Consider the following 13,118-nt stretch of genomic DNA (forward strand, 5'->3'; position numbering starts at 1 on the left):
GGTAGGTCCTCAAAATTCCCTCAGGACCGAGTATGTGGTACTGGTGTTGAAGAGAAAATAGATGGATTACATTGATACCAGGATGTCTACCTGAGGCTCCCTGTCAGAGATGACAGTGGTTGGGTCAAAAGAGCCTGGGTCCCTTTAGTCATCCCTGGCTAGGCCTACCAGCTTGGCTGGAGGGTAGTCTATGTTTGATGTCTCCATGCCACAGGTGCATGGGGGCAATCTATTGACCAGTGTCCCTCTTGAAGATACTTTGGACATGGCCTAGGGGACCCATGGGGATTAGGGGAAGCCTTGGCCCAATTACTTTCCTGGCCACATTTGTTTAAGGGACTCTATTGCTTTCATAAAGTCACTTTTTCCCACTTCTTCTATGTTAGGGTGTTCCAGTCCTTCTGTTGTAAGATCATTGGGTTCTGGTGTTTTCATGTTGTTTTTCAGATTATTGGGTGAATTCTTGCCTTGGCGCCGGCCCATCTCCTCCTATCGATGCTATCTGATGGGTCTTTTAAAACCGGATCAGGTTTCCCTGCTAGCCAGGGGCTCCTCTTACAAAATGCCCTTGCTCTGTTTCCTGGCTCCTGCCAGGAGCCAAGGTCCCTCTCACCCCTCAGAAGGGTCTTCAGGAACAGGACCAGGCTCCCTGTTTGCCAGGGACCTCGCCAACAAAAAGGCCTACCTCTTTGATTTAATTGTAGTGGGGTGATCTGCTCTCGGTGTTGCGCACCGGGTCCCCGCCACCTGCATCTGCCGCCACGCTGGTCCACGCTGGTCCCTACCCCCTTCCTGGCCACATTTGAAGCTGGGAATCGGAGATACTCGCTGAGGCTGTTGGGATGGCTTTGGCCAGCATTTGGTATTTTTGTTCACGGGCTTTCTCATATCTCCCATGATATAACTTAAAGGCCAGTGCTAAGACTTTTTTCTGAGACATTAGGGACCTTTTTTTTTTTAATATTTAAGTTTGGCACTAATGTTGGCGAAGCTCTGGAAAAAATAGGTCATAAGGAGTTGTCTGCCTTCTGGTTGTTCAGAATCTAGGTTAGTATATTGTAAGAGGGCCTTTGGGAGGCATTCTGGGAACTGAGACAGATTTTCCTTTCCTGAACTATTTCCTGAAGTTTCTTGTAGTTCATTGGCATAAGGGCAGACTTGCCAGGAGGCATGACATGTCTTGCCTGGCAGAGACATGCCAGGAGGCCGGTTGTAAACTGATCTCTAGCTAGAGTGCTCTCTGGAGTGTATTATAATCCCATTTGGTGTCACGATCAGGGACCACCTCTTCCCCAACTGGATGTGCTGCATTAGTTTGATGAACCTTGTCTGCATGGGCTCTAGCGTGTTCCCAAACTTGCCTGCATTCCTCAGGGAGTAGGTTGTTAGGTAAAATCATATATATGTTACAAAAGGTAAGACTATAAGATTGCATTATATATTAGAATTCCTTTATGAAAGTGGTAGTTTTGGAGGTATAAGAACCCAGTTTTGTTTTGTTTTGTTTTCTGTTTAGGAGAGGTTTGCCATAAGAAGGGGACATGTACCTTGACCAATTTATTCACTCTGGTTACTTCTTGGAAAAGGAGAACTGTTACCAGACTGGTTAGTGCAGGGTGTGGCACACCATAGCATCAGAATGAGTGACAGGAGGAGTGAAAATGGGTGCAAGAGTTGGGCAATTGGAGTGGTCCATTGCTGGAGAAGAAGAGGCTGATTTATAGAAGCATTTCAGTTTCAGGAGGTCCCATTTATTAATTGTTTCTCTCAATGTCTGTACTACTAGGGTTATATTTAGGAAGTGGTCTCCGTGACAATGCGTTCAAGTGTACTTCCCACTTTCTCTTCTATCAGGTTCAGTGTGGCTGGCTTTATGTTGGGGTCTTTGATCCATTTGGACTTGAGTTTTGTGCATGGTGATAGATATGGATCTATTTTCATTCTCCTACATGTTGATATCAGTTATGCCAGCACCATTTGTTAAATGTGCTTTCTTTTTTCCATTTGATATTTTTTGCTTCTTTGTCAAAAATCGGCTTTTCTAAGATGTGTGGATTAATATCCAGGTCTTCGATTCGGCCCCGTTGGTCCTTCTGTCGTTTTTTATACCAATACCAGGCTGTTTGAGAAAGACACTTAAGGAAATGCTCGACATCCATAGTCATCAGAGAAATGCAAATCAAAACAACTCTGAAATTCCATCTTACACCTGTAAGAATGGCCAAGATCAAAAACACTGATAACTTAGGCTAGAGAGGTTGTGGGGTAAAGGGAACACTCCTGCATTGCTGATGGGAATGCAAACTAGTAAGCCCCTTTGGATGTCAGAGTGGTAGGTGAGAGGGACCATGAAAAAAGCCTAGCAAGTCACAACACCAAATGTAGTTGTGTAGCTGTGGCTGGGGAATGAGTCATGGAATACAACAAACCCACATGGGAATTTATTGATAGAGAGATAAAAGTGTGATTTGTGACAGTTGACCAGGAAAGAGAAGTGCTACAGAAGAGGGGGTGGGAGCAGATGGAGCTGGCTTAAAAAGGAACAAAAGCCCTTGGAGTATGATTGAGCATCCTTTGTATTTATGCCCAAGAGTGATATTGCTAGGTCTTGAGGTAGTTTGATTCCTGATTTTCTGAGAACCGCCATACTGATTTCCAAAGTGGTTGTACTAAGTTTGCATTTCCACCAGCAATGGAGGAGTGTTCCCCTTACTCCACATTCTGTCTAGCATGTTTTTGATCTTAGTTATTCTGACTGGTGTAAGATGGTATCTCAGAATTGTTTTGATTTGCATTTCCCTGATTGCCAAGGATGTTGAACATTTTCTCAAATGTCTTGTGGCCATTTGAAATTCTTCTGTTGAGAATTCTGTTTATATCTGTACCCCATTTTTTAAATTGGATTATTTGGTATTTGATGTCTAATTTCTTGAGGGGTTTTTTTCCCTTTAGTTCTTTATATATTTTGGAAATCAGTCCTTATGTGGGGTTGGTGAAGATCTTTTCTCATTCAGTAGGCTGCCTTTTTGTCTTATTTACTCTGTCCTTTGCTTTATAGAAGCTTCTCAGTTCTAGGAGTTCCGATTTATTTATTTTTGCTCTCAGTGTCTGTGCTACTGGTGTTATATTTAGGAAGTAATCTCCTGTGCTCATGCATTGAAGGCTACTTCCCACTTTCACTTCTATCAGGTTCAGTGTGGTTGGATTTATATTGAGGTCTTTAATCCATTTGGACATGAGTTTTGTGCATGGGAATAGATGTGGATCAATTTTCATTCTTCTACATGCTGACATTCATGCTAGCACCATTTGTTGAAGATGCTTTCTTTTTTCCATTGTATATTTTTAGTTTCTTTGTCAAAAATCAGGTGTTCATAGATATGTGGATTTTCATAGATATATGCATTAACATCTGGATCTTCAATTTGATTCCATTGGTCAACCTGTCTGGTTTTATGCCAGTACAAAGCTGTTTTCATTACTTCAACTCTATAATAGAGCTTCATGTCAGGGATGGTGATACCTCCTGAAATTCCTTTATTGTACAGGATCGTTTTGACTATCCTGGGTTTTTTGTTTTTTCATATAAAGTTGAGTATTGTTATTTTCTCCTTTTTTATTGTTTTTATTGAGCTATATATTTTCTTTCCACTCCCCTTTCTTCTCCTCCCCTTCTACTTTCTCCCACGTTCCCAAACCTCCTGATTTACTCAGGAGATCTTATCTTTTCCTACTTCCCATGTCAATGAGATCCATGTAGGTCTCTCTTAGAATCTTCTTTTTTGTCTAAGTTCTCTGGGATTGTGAATTTAGACTTGTTTTTCTTTGCTTTATTTCTAAAATCCACTTATGAGTGAGTACATATTATATTTGTCTTTCTGGTTCTGGGTTACCTCACTCAACATGATGTTTTATAGGTCAATCATTTTGCCCACCAATTTCAAGATGTCATTATTTTTTTCCTCTGTGTAGTACTCCATTGTGTAAAAGTACCACATCTTCTTTATTTGTTCTTTGGTCAAGGGGTACTTAGGTTGTTTCCAGGTTCTTGCTACAACAAATAATGCTGCTTTGAACACAGTTGAGCACATGTCTTTGTGGTATGATTGAGCATCCTTTGGGTATATACCCAAAAGTGGTATTGCTGGGTCTTGAGGTAGGTTGTTTCTGAGAAATTACCATACTGATTTCCAAAGGGGCTGTACCAGTTTGCACTCCCACCAGCAGTGCAGAAGTGTTCTCTTTACCCCACATCCTCTCAAGCATAAGCTGTCATGGGTGTTTTTTATCTTTGACATTCTGACAGGTATAAAATGGAATCTCAGAGTTGTTTTGAGTATTGTTCTTTTGAGGTCTATGAAGAATTGCGTTGGTATTTTGATGGGGATTGTATTAAATCTGTAGATTGCTTTTGGTAAGGCTGCCATTTTTACTATGTTAATCTACCTATCCAATAGGTAGAAAGAGGAGTAAAAAGGGGATTCATGACAATTGTCCATGAAAGAGAAATGATGGAGAAGAAAGGGTAGGGGGAAGACAGAGCTTGCGTAAAAAGGTCCCTTTGTGCATGTGTACAGAGTCTTACACAGCCATTTAATGCATGCTGTATGAGGTATGGCTATAGGACTCCTGGGCTCACTAAGTATTTGCCTGAATGTCAGTGGATACATCCTGCCAGCTGACAGAGCAGGCCAACATAAAGCCTGGATCCTAACATCCATTGTTGTATTTTACATTGTTTGAATTGTGGGAAAAACTAGAGTTATGCAAAGTGATAATGCTCCCTAACTATGCTAAAAATTCTGATAGGAAATAACTTGTGAAATCATTTCTATATTCTTCTATATTGTATTCTCTTCATGTAGTGGGCAGAGTACTGTGTTAGATGTCTGTATTTTTTAAAATTCTAGTGAAAGAGCCTCAGAGAGGTCCTTCCCTCAGGAGGAGACCCCTAACCCAAGGAACAGTCGAGACCACTGGCTGCAATTAGCAAGAGGTTTATTGGGTGGGCACAGGTACCTGTGGGCGGCAAAGTCCTTTCAGAGGACTTGCGCACCTGCAGGCTGGGAGAAGGGTTTTTTTTTATAGGAAAAGGGTGGCAAAAGCAGGCATACAGAAGCAGTGCATGGTTACAGGGATCTCATTGGTCAGTTTGAATGAGGCGATGGGTTCATTTAGGGGACAAGTTCCCCAGAGACATGAAGGTCTGATAATAATAGCAGACTTGGCCCTATCTAGGGTACATGTAGTTTTTCCCAGAACTGTTCGTTCCCCTCCTAGACCTGGTGTCTGACCACAGATATCCTGTTTGACTGCCTAGGAGTACTGACTTTACCTTGAACTTACATTTGTTTGTGTGAAGGCTTTGCAAAATGTCATTTCAGCAGCTAAGCTGGGGTCTTTCACTAGCATGGATCATGGGTCATGGGTTACCTCACAGAACACATAGATTATTATATACAGGGTAGGCCTGGACACCTGTCTGAAGAAAATGAGATTGCTTTGGAATGTGGAAAGGAGAGAGCAGCCACAACTAGGGTGAGCTAGAATAACCAGGACAATAGTGATGGCTTCCAGTGAACAAGAAAGTAAGAGCTATGAATGTTTTTGCAGTATATAATTCCACTTGTGTTGATAAAGGTTGCTCATTTGTTCCCAGCTACGTAGACCCCAAATAATCACACAGAAACTGTATTATTTAAATCACTGCTTGGCCAAGTGTACACTTGACTTAAGAGTATTTCTGGCTAACTCTTTTATCTTAATTTAATTCATTTCTGTTAATCTGTGTATTGTCACATGACTGTGGCTTACTGGGTAAAGTTCCATCCCCAGTGTCTGTTTTTGGTGGGGTATATGGCTTCTCCTGAATCTGCCTTCTTTCTCCCAGCATTCAGTTTAGTTTTCGCTGCCTACCTCTAGTCTACCCTGTCACAGTCCAAGCCAGCTTCTTTATTCATTAACCAATAAAAGCAACACATATACAGACAGTCTTCCCATACCACACTTCCATGAATTCCTGATCATTTAACTTAATATAGTGTTCTGATCCCAGGATGCATCCTGCCTTTTGTAACTATTAGAAGACATTGTGTCTATTGCACCTGAATTGTGGTGACTTAATACTAGTGCAAAATGCAATTTTATTTGAATATGACGATATCAGGCTAGAATTATAAGCTTAATGTGAGTCCAAGAAATAGAATTATTTTCTAATTACCTTCCTTGTATGCATGTCTTCATATTACATCCTTCATTTTCTTTCCAGTGGAGAACACACAGACAGACTTCTAGGAAATAAACTCAGGAGTCAATGTGCGGAGTGGACTTGAGAGTAACCCTATGAGTAAAGTTAAGAAGCACTGCAGTGTGTGGAAATCAAGCAGTGAAGGATAGACCATGGCAGCCCCACCTCAAACAGTCTAGAGCCTCTGCTATCCGGCAGAGTACTTGCTTTCTATCCATCACATTTGAAGAATCTAATGCCTTGTTTTAGAAAAAAATAAAATAAACCTCCTGATGCTTTTAGTAGTTCTTTAATCTTAAATGGAATTGAACCATCTGCTTAGTAAGTACAAATACCATGAACCTGGAATTGAATTACACTCTTCTTCATCAATTTCACAAAAAAAAAAAACTAGCTTAAAATATAGACATGTCTTCTAAATAAAATCAGTCAGTGAGCTGTATCCCAAAGCTAATTATGGGCAGACCCTCATTATTTTTTCCATGGTTTTCCAAGTTAGATATTTTCAACAAAGATGGGCTATCTGCTATAAATCACTGACCTTTGAAGGCTGTCATGTGTTTTTTTCTGAGAATCCATACAATTACAACAAATGAAAGATATCAAATTTTGGGAGTTCTAGTCTAAATAGTCCCACGTTCGTTTATCTTAAAAGGGAGCTTAGGGAGGCATTTATCAAATGTTTAATCTTGGAACAAGCCCTGTTAATATGACTTGTGCTCATTTTCAGAGAACTATTGCAAATGTGATCCTGCCCATCAACATATGAATAGTAAAAAAGAGTTTTCTCAGTGTAATCAGCCTGACAAAATGCTCCATGACCCCTCCAAAGGTGCAGTTTCTAGAACAAGTGAACCTGCAGAAAGCTCTAAAAATGGCACCTGCAGTAATCACAGGGATGCCTCTGTTGACTCATCAAACCTAGACAGACATGAAAGCATGCACACTGGAGAAGAACCTTGCAAATCTAAAGACTGTGAGAAATCTTTAAATTTGAGTTCCGACATTACTCAAGATCAGAGTCTCCACACTGCAAAGAAAGACAACAGGCAGGAAGAATATGATGATTATTTCAGCTCTGCCTACAGTCTTTTGCAACAACCAATCTTCATTGGAGATACACCACACCAGTGTGAGAAATGTGGGAAATGCTTCAGTACTGCCTCAAGCCTCACTGTACATCAGAGAATTCATACTGGGAAAAAACCCTATAAGTGCCACTTTTGTGGCAAATCATTCAACCAGTGTGCAAATCTCAAAACACATCAAAGACTTCATACTGGGGAGAAACCTTATAAATGCAAAGAATGTGGAAAGTCATTTCCTCAGTTGTCAGCACTTAAAAGCCATCAGAAAATGCATACAGGAGAGAAGCCTTACAAATGTAAGGAATGTGACAAATCCTTTGCCCACTGTTCCAGTTTCAGGAGACATCAGAAAATCCATGCTGCTGATCAACATTATACTTGTCAAGAATGTGACAAGGTCTTTCATCAGCTTTCACATCTTAAAAACCATTACAGACTCCACACTGGAGAGAAGCCTTACAAATGCAATGACTGTGACAGATCCTTTACCCACTATTCATCATTTAGAAGACATGAGAAAACTCATTCTCTAGAGAAATTTAATGAATGCAAAGAATGTGGTAAGTCCTTCCTTGAATTATCACATCTTAAAAGACATTACAGAACTCATACTGGTGAGAAGCCTTACAAATGTGAAGTATGTAACAAATCCTTTACTGTGAATTCAACTCTTAGAACACATCAGAAAATTCATACAGGAGAGAAACCTTACAAATGTAGGGAATGTGACAAATCCTTTATCAAGTACTCACATCTTACAAGACATCAGAGTGTTCATACTGGAGAGAAACCTTACAGATGTAAGGAATGTGACAGATCTTTTACTGAGTTCTCAACCCTTAGAGAGCATCAAAAAATTCATACTGGAGAGAAACCCTACAAATGTGGAGAATGTGACAAATCCTTCATCCAGCGTTCAAATCTTAGAATACATCAGAGAGTTCACACTGGAGAGAGACCTTACATATGTAAGGACTGTGGAAAATCTTTTACTAAGTGCTCAACTCTTCAAGCACATCAGAAAATTCATACTGGAGAGAAACCTTACAAGTGTTTGAAATGTAACAAATCCTTTACCCAGGACTCACATCTTAGAACACATCACAGAGTTCATACTGGAGAGAGACCTTACAGTTGTAAAGAGTGTGGCAAATCTTTTACTAGGCGCTCATATGTTAAAGCACATATGAAAATTCATACTGGAGAGAAACCACACAAGTGCAAAGACTGTGACTTTTCTTTTATTCAGATGTCGAATCTTAAAAGACATCAAAAAATTCATGCTGGAGAGAAACATACTGTTGTAAATAATAAGACATAGCATTTTCTGGTACTCTGCTTACAAATCACAATATTATACCAAATAGAGACATAAAGATAAGAAACATTTGGAAGCCTTTAATGAAGGTTTAAATTTTAAAAAATACCTTAGAGTTTATGTTAAATTAAAATTATGCAAATGAAACTGTGAGGAAAGTTTTTATTTTTGTGTGTATGCTTGCTTTGCTGCAAGTATGTCTGTGAACTAAATATATGCCTGATGCAAGCAGAGGGGTCATCAGATGTCCTGAAGCTGGAATTAGGGAACTGAACACCGGTCTTTAAGAAAATCAATACTCTTACCCAATAAGCCATTTCTTCAGCACCAAGTAAAAAATGTAATAAAAACTTGTATCTTGTTCAACATCCAAAAATTCACAATATTGCCAGGCAATGTGGTATACCCTTTTAATCCCAGCACTTAGGAAACATAAGCAAGATCTCTGTTAGTTGGAGGACATTATCACCACATATATATTGAGTTCCAGAACAGCCAAGACTACATAAACCCTGTCTTAAAACAAAAAATAATAAGTCATATAAAGTAACAAAGTATATGACAAAAACATTTAATTGTTCTGTACATGACAAAATTCATAATTCTGAGAAACCATATAAAGGTATCTCATGTATAATCCTCATGTCTTGCTGTTCATTGGAAATTACACTCCTCAAATGCATTGATTTTTACAAATTCTTTACATCTTGCTGAAACTGCAGAGATAAAAGAAAATTCATCATGAAAGAAAATGCTCTGATAAATTCTTATCTTTTATTCACTCTCAGAATCTTCATACTAGAGTCAAACCATACAAATAGCAAGAAGGTGACTAACTGCCATGTTTTTTACCATGACACGAATTCCTCTCTATTGTGTTGGTTTTAATTCGGTGTCCCATTCTTTTATAGCATGTGTGTTCTACTGTTGCCTCGTACTGTTTTTTTTTTTCTGTAACGTGGGTTGCAAAATGATAGGTTCCCATATAGCTTCTTCATAGTCATTTCATTTTGTTGACTTTCAGCAGCCCCATCTCTTCCCACCACTGCAGTACATATTTGAAATATTCATCCCCCAGGATTCCCAATCTCTAATTTCATATTACCTATATTCTACTCTTCTCTCTCTTCCTGCATCTCTTCACTAATGGTCCATCTCTAGCTCCTGTTCTTACTTAAACACACAATGCAAAATGTTTGAAACTGAGACCCACATATAAGAGAAAACATGATGGTTGAATTTGGGGACTTAGGTAATTGTACTCATGGTAATTTCCAGTTGCCTACATTTCCATCTTGATTTTACACTTACATTTTTATTTATGCCTGAGTGATATACCAGGTTATATCGATATGCATCACATTTTCATTTCCTAATATTTCAGTTCATGGTAATCTAGGTTGATATCACTTCCTAGGTACACTGAATAAAACAGTATTGGATATGATGGGCAGTTGCTCATTGGAAAGGATGTAAAGTCTTTGGAATTCATGCCCAGGATAACTGTTGTGTCTGAGTTTTCTCTGAGATTAAATCGTTCCATCTAGGTGGAATCTTCTTAAAATATAGAGTGTTAAAAGAGAGGTAAAGGAACAGAATGCTATAATGGGAGGTGTTCATTCCATCCGAGAAGTTCCAAAAGCTTAGAAATAAACAAAATAGCTTTAGAAAGTCACAGAAACTGGCAATCTGCTCAAGTACCTTGCCTCAGGCATATATAACCAGTAAGGACTTGTCACTGTCAGACAAGCTGAGCTGCATAGAAGATGCTCAGACCAGCCATCAGGCAGCCACCAGTCAAGCTGTCTGGACTAGACAAGACAAGCTTCCTGGAGGATGTAGTGAGTGGCTTGAAAGACTTCTAACCTCTCTTGAATTGTCTACAAGCTGTGCAGTGATCCTTAGGTTTCCAGGTTCATTAGCCATTGCACTCCCAGGAGGAGGCAGCTGTCACACTTGTGTTTTTTTTTCTTTCATTTATGTATTTATTTGAGAACATATACACTGATTATCAAAGTTGATTCTCTACTTCCCACTCCCACAGCAGTGTATGACCTTCTTTCCCCATATTGATGTCAATATTAGTTATCATTTCTATTCTTTATGATGAACATTGTACCTAGGGCAGCATGGAGGATTAAAAGAGTCTTAATCTGCCTTTCCTGATAATTATATGACTTTTTTGTTTGTTTTAGTGTCACTTTGGATTTGTTGTTGGTTTTTTCCCTGTAGTAATTGGAATGTAATTGACCCCTGTAATCTCATAGGAGTGCCACTATTGTGAGATGTGGGCTTGTTGGGGTGTGTATGTCCATTTTTGAGGAAGTGTATCACTGTGGGGGCAGGCTTTGAGGTTTCCAAGGTTTGATGTGGGAGTGTCATATATCAATCTGTTGATTTCATTGGCTAAGCAATAAAGAAACTGCTAGGCCCATTGGATAGGCCCACCCTTAGGTGGGTGGAGTAAACAGAACAGAACGCTGGGAGGAAGAGGAAGTGAGGTCAGACTCCACAGCTCTCCTCTCCAGAGCAGACACTTCAGAGAGACGCCATGCTGCCCGCTCCAGGGAAGACACACGCTATGAAGCTCCAACCCAGGATGGACTTAGGCTAGAATCTTCCCGGTAAGCGCACCTAGGGGCGCTACACAGATGATTAGAAATGGGCTAAATTAATATGTGAGAATTAGCCAGTAAGGGCTAGAGCTAAGGGCCAAAGCAGTGTTTAAATGAATACAGTGTCTGTGTAATTATTTCGGGGCATAAGCCGAGCCGGGCAGGCGGCTGGGGTGTTTGGGGACGCAGCCCCGCCGCTCATATTACTACAGATGACGCCCAGACGTGTGGCCAACTGAATCCACAGAAAGCCTGAAAAAGCTTGGGAAAGAGTAAAGCATGTTTTATTGATAGTAGCGATTTCTTGGGTCTACTCTGCTTGCTAGAGGCAAGCAAGCACTCTCATCTAAGAGAGGCTTCCTGACTCAGCTTTAGCTGCAAAGCCTGCAGCTCATTAAGAGGTCCTGCCACGAAACACTTAAATGGTGTTGACGAAAAGATGAACACATGCTTTTCGGTTTTCAGCCGTAGCAGGAAAAAAGCTGCCGTTTAAAAATGCCGGCTTTCTGGGCCATCCTGCCAGGGCAAACTCTGACTGTTTGAGGCAGGAGTGCTGGCTATAGAGAGAGGACTTGAGTGTTGTCTGTTGTAGTTCGCTGGCTGGCAGGGACCTTGAAATGCTATAAACATGGCTACAGCCAGTACCTCAGCCATGAGGCTGAAAAGCTAAGGAATGGGCTACATCTAGCCGTCAAAGCCACGCCTTTAGTCCTACTGAGTGAGATTGCTTGGTAAACTAAAGACTCATGTGGTCAAAAAACAGAGAGATATACAGTAAAGAGAGATTCAGAGACAAAGAAAATTTCTAAATGGTTTACTGTGTGTTAAAAATATATGCAAGCTAAAAGTTGAAGTTCTTAAAAAAAAAGGAAGAGAGTTGTTGTGTGTCCTAGTACACACCTTTAATCCCAACACTTGGGAGGCAGAGGGAAATAGACCTCTGTGACTTCAAGGTGTGGTAGCACACGCCTTTAATCCTAGTGCCTAGAAGGCAGAGACGAACAGATCTCTGTGAGTTCAAGGTGTAGTAGCAAACACCTTTAATCCCAATGCCTGGAAGGCAGAGACAGGCAGATCTCTGAGAGTTCAAAGACAGCCTGGTTTTCAGATATACGCTCAAAAAGCAAAAAGTTAACTTAGGAATGTCACAGCTTAGATTCTTAAGCGCCTAGTGATTTAAAGGCGCAAATCAAAAGTGCTCCTGGATAGTAAAAATTTTCAGATTCACAATAGGACAGATTCAGACCACTAAATGAATCACACTGTTGGATGAATATACGTAGGCTTGGGAGAGAGAAGAAAAAGAATATAGAGAATAAAGTTAATGGTTTAAAAAGAAAAAAGTAAAGTCTTTAAAGAGACAGAGTACAGATAGTTATAGATATAAATAAAAATAGCCACGTAAAGATGGAAAATTCACAGAGAGTCTGGATTATGTACATTGTGTTTTCTTTAAAATTTTTGACTGTGAAGGAGCTAAGTACAGAGAGACATTTCATTATATGGGCTGCCAAGTGGAACCAGAACGGATATCATGAGGGTATGATTTCAGAATTTGGATCTAAGGATATGATACTTTGGAAAAGAGATTCTTCTTTTGTTTTCACAGAGGATGAGACCTTGTTCATTTCTTCTATTTCGATTTGGTATGATGGACCACGTCCTCCTGAAGGTTTGCTGTGAACATCTTCAGAAAATTGCTTTGCTCAACTGCCAACTGAGATAAACCTGGCACACAGGTTACACCCTAAATAATCTGATTAACGACGCCCCCATTCAGCAGGAAGCAGTTTGGAGAGAAAAAACTGCGCCCATGTTCCCAAATATGGTTTATAAATGTTCTTTTCATT

The 13,118-nt window shown here is 40.0% G+C and overlaps 1 protein-coding gene across 2 annotated transcripts in view; it reads left to right on the forward strand.

The window, feature by feature from the left end:
• Positions 1–13,118, forward strand: part of LOC142832876 (zinc finger protein 54-like) — a 47,187-nt gene that overhangs the window by 12,526 nt on the left and 21,543 nt on the right. The window contains exon 4 of one of the 2 annotated variants that reach the window (XR_012907291.1): positions 6,978–11,015. Coding sequence is in view for 1 of the 2 variants with exons in the window: in XM_075943685.1 (XP_075799800.1) it covers positions 6,978–7,895 (918 nt within the window). In the remaining variant the exon portion in view is untranslated. The remainder of the gene's footprint in view (positions 1–6,977; positions 11,016–13,118) is intronic. The other variant, XM_075943685.1, reaches the window with a different exon arrangement.

The sequence above is a fragment of the Microtus pennsylvanicus genome, chromosome 1 (genome assembly GCF_037038515.1).
Source record: "Microtus pennsylvanicus isolate mMicPen1 chromosome 1, mMicPen1.hap1, whole genome shotgun sequence".
Classification (NCBI taxonomy): domain Eukaryota; kingdom Metazoa; phylum Chordata; class Mammalia; order Rodentia; family Cricetidae; genus Microtus; species Microtus pennsylvanicus.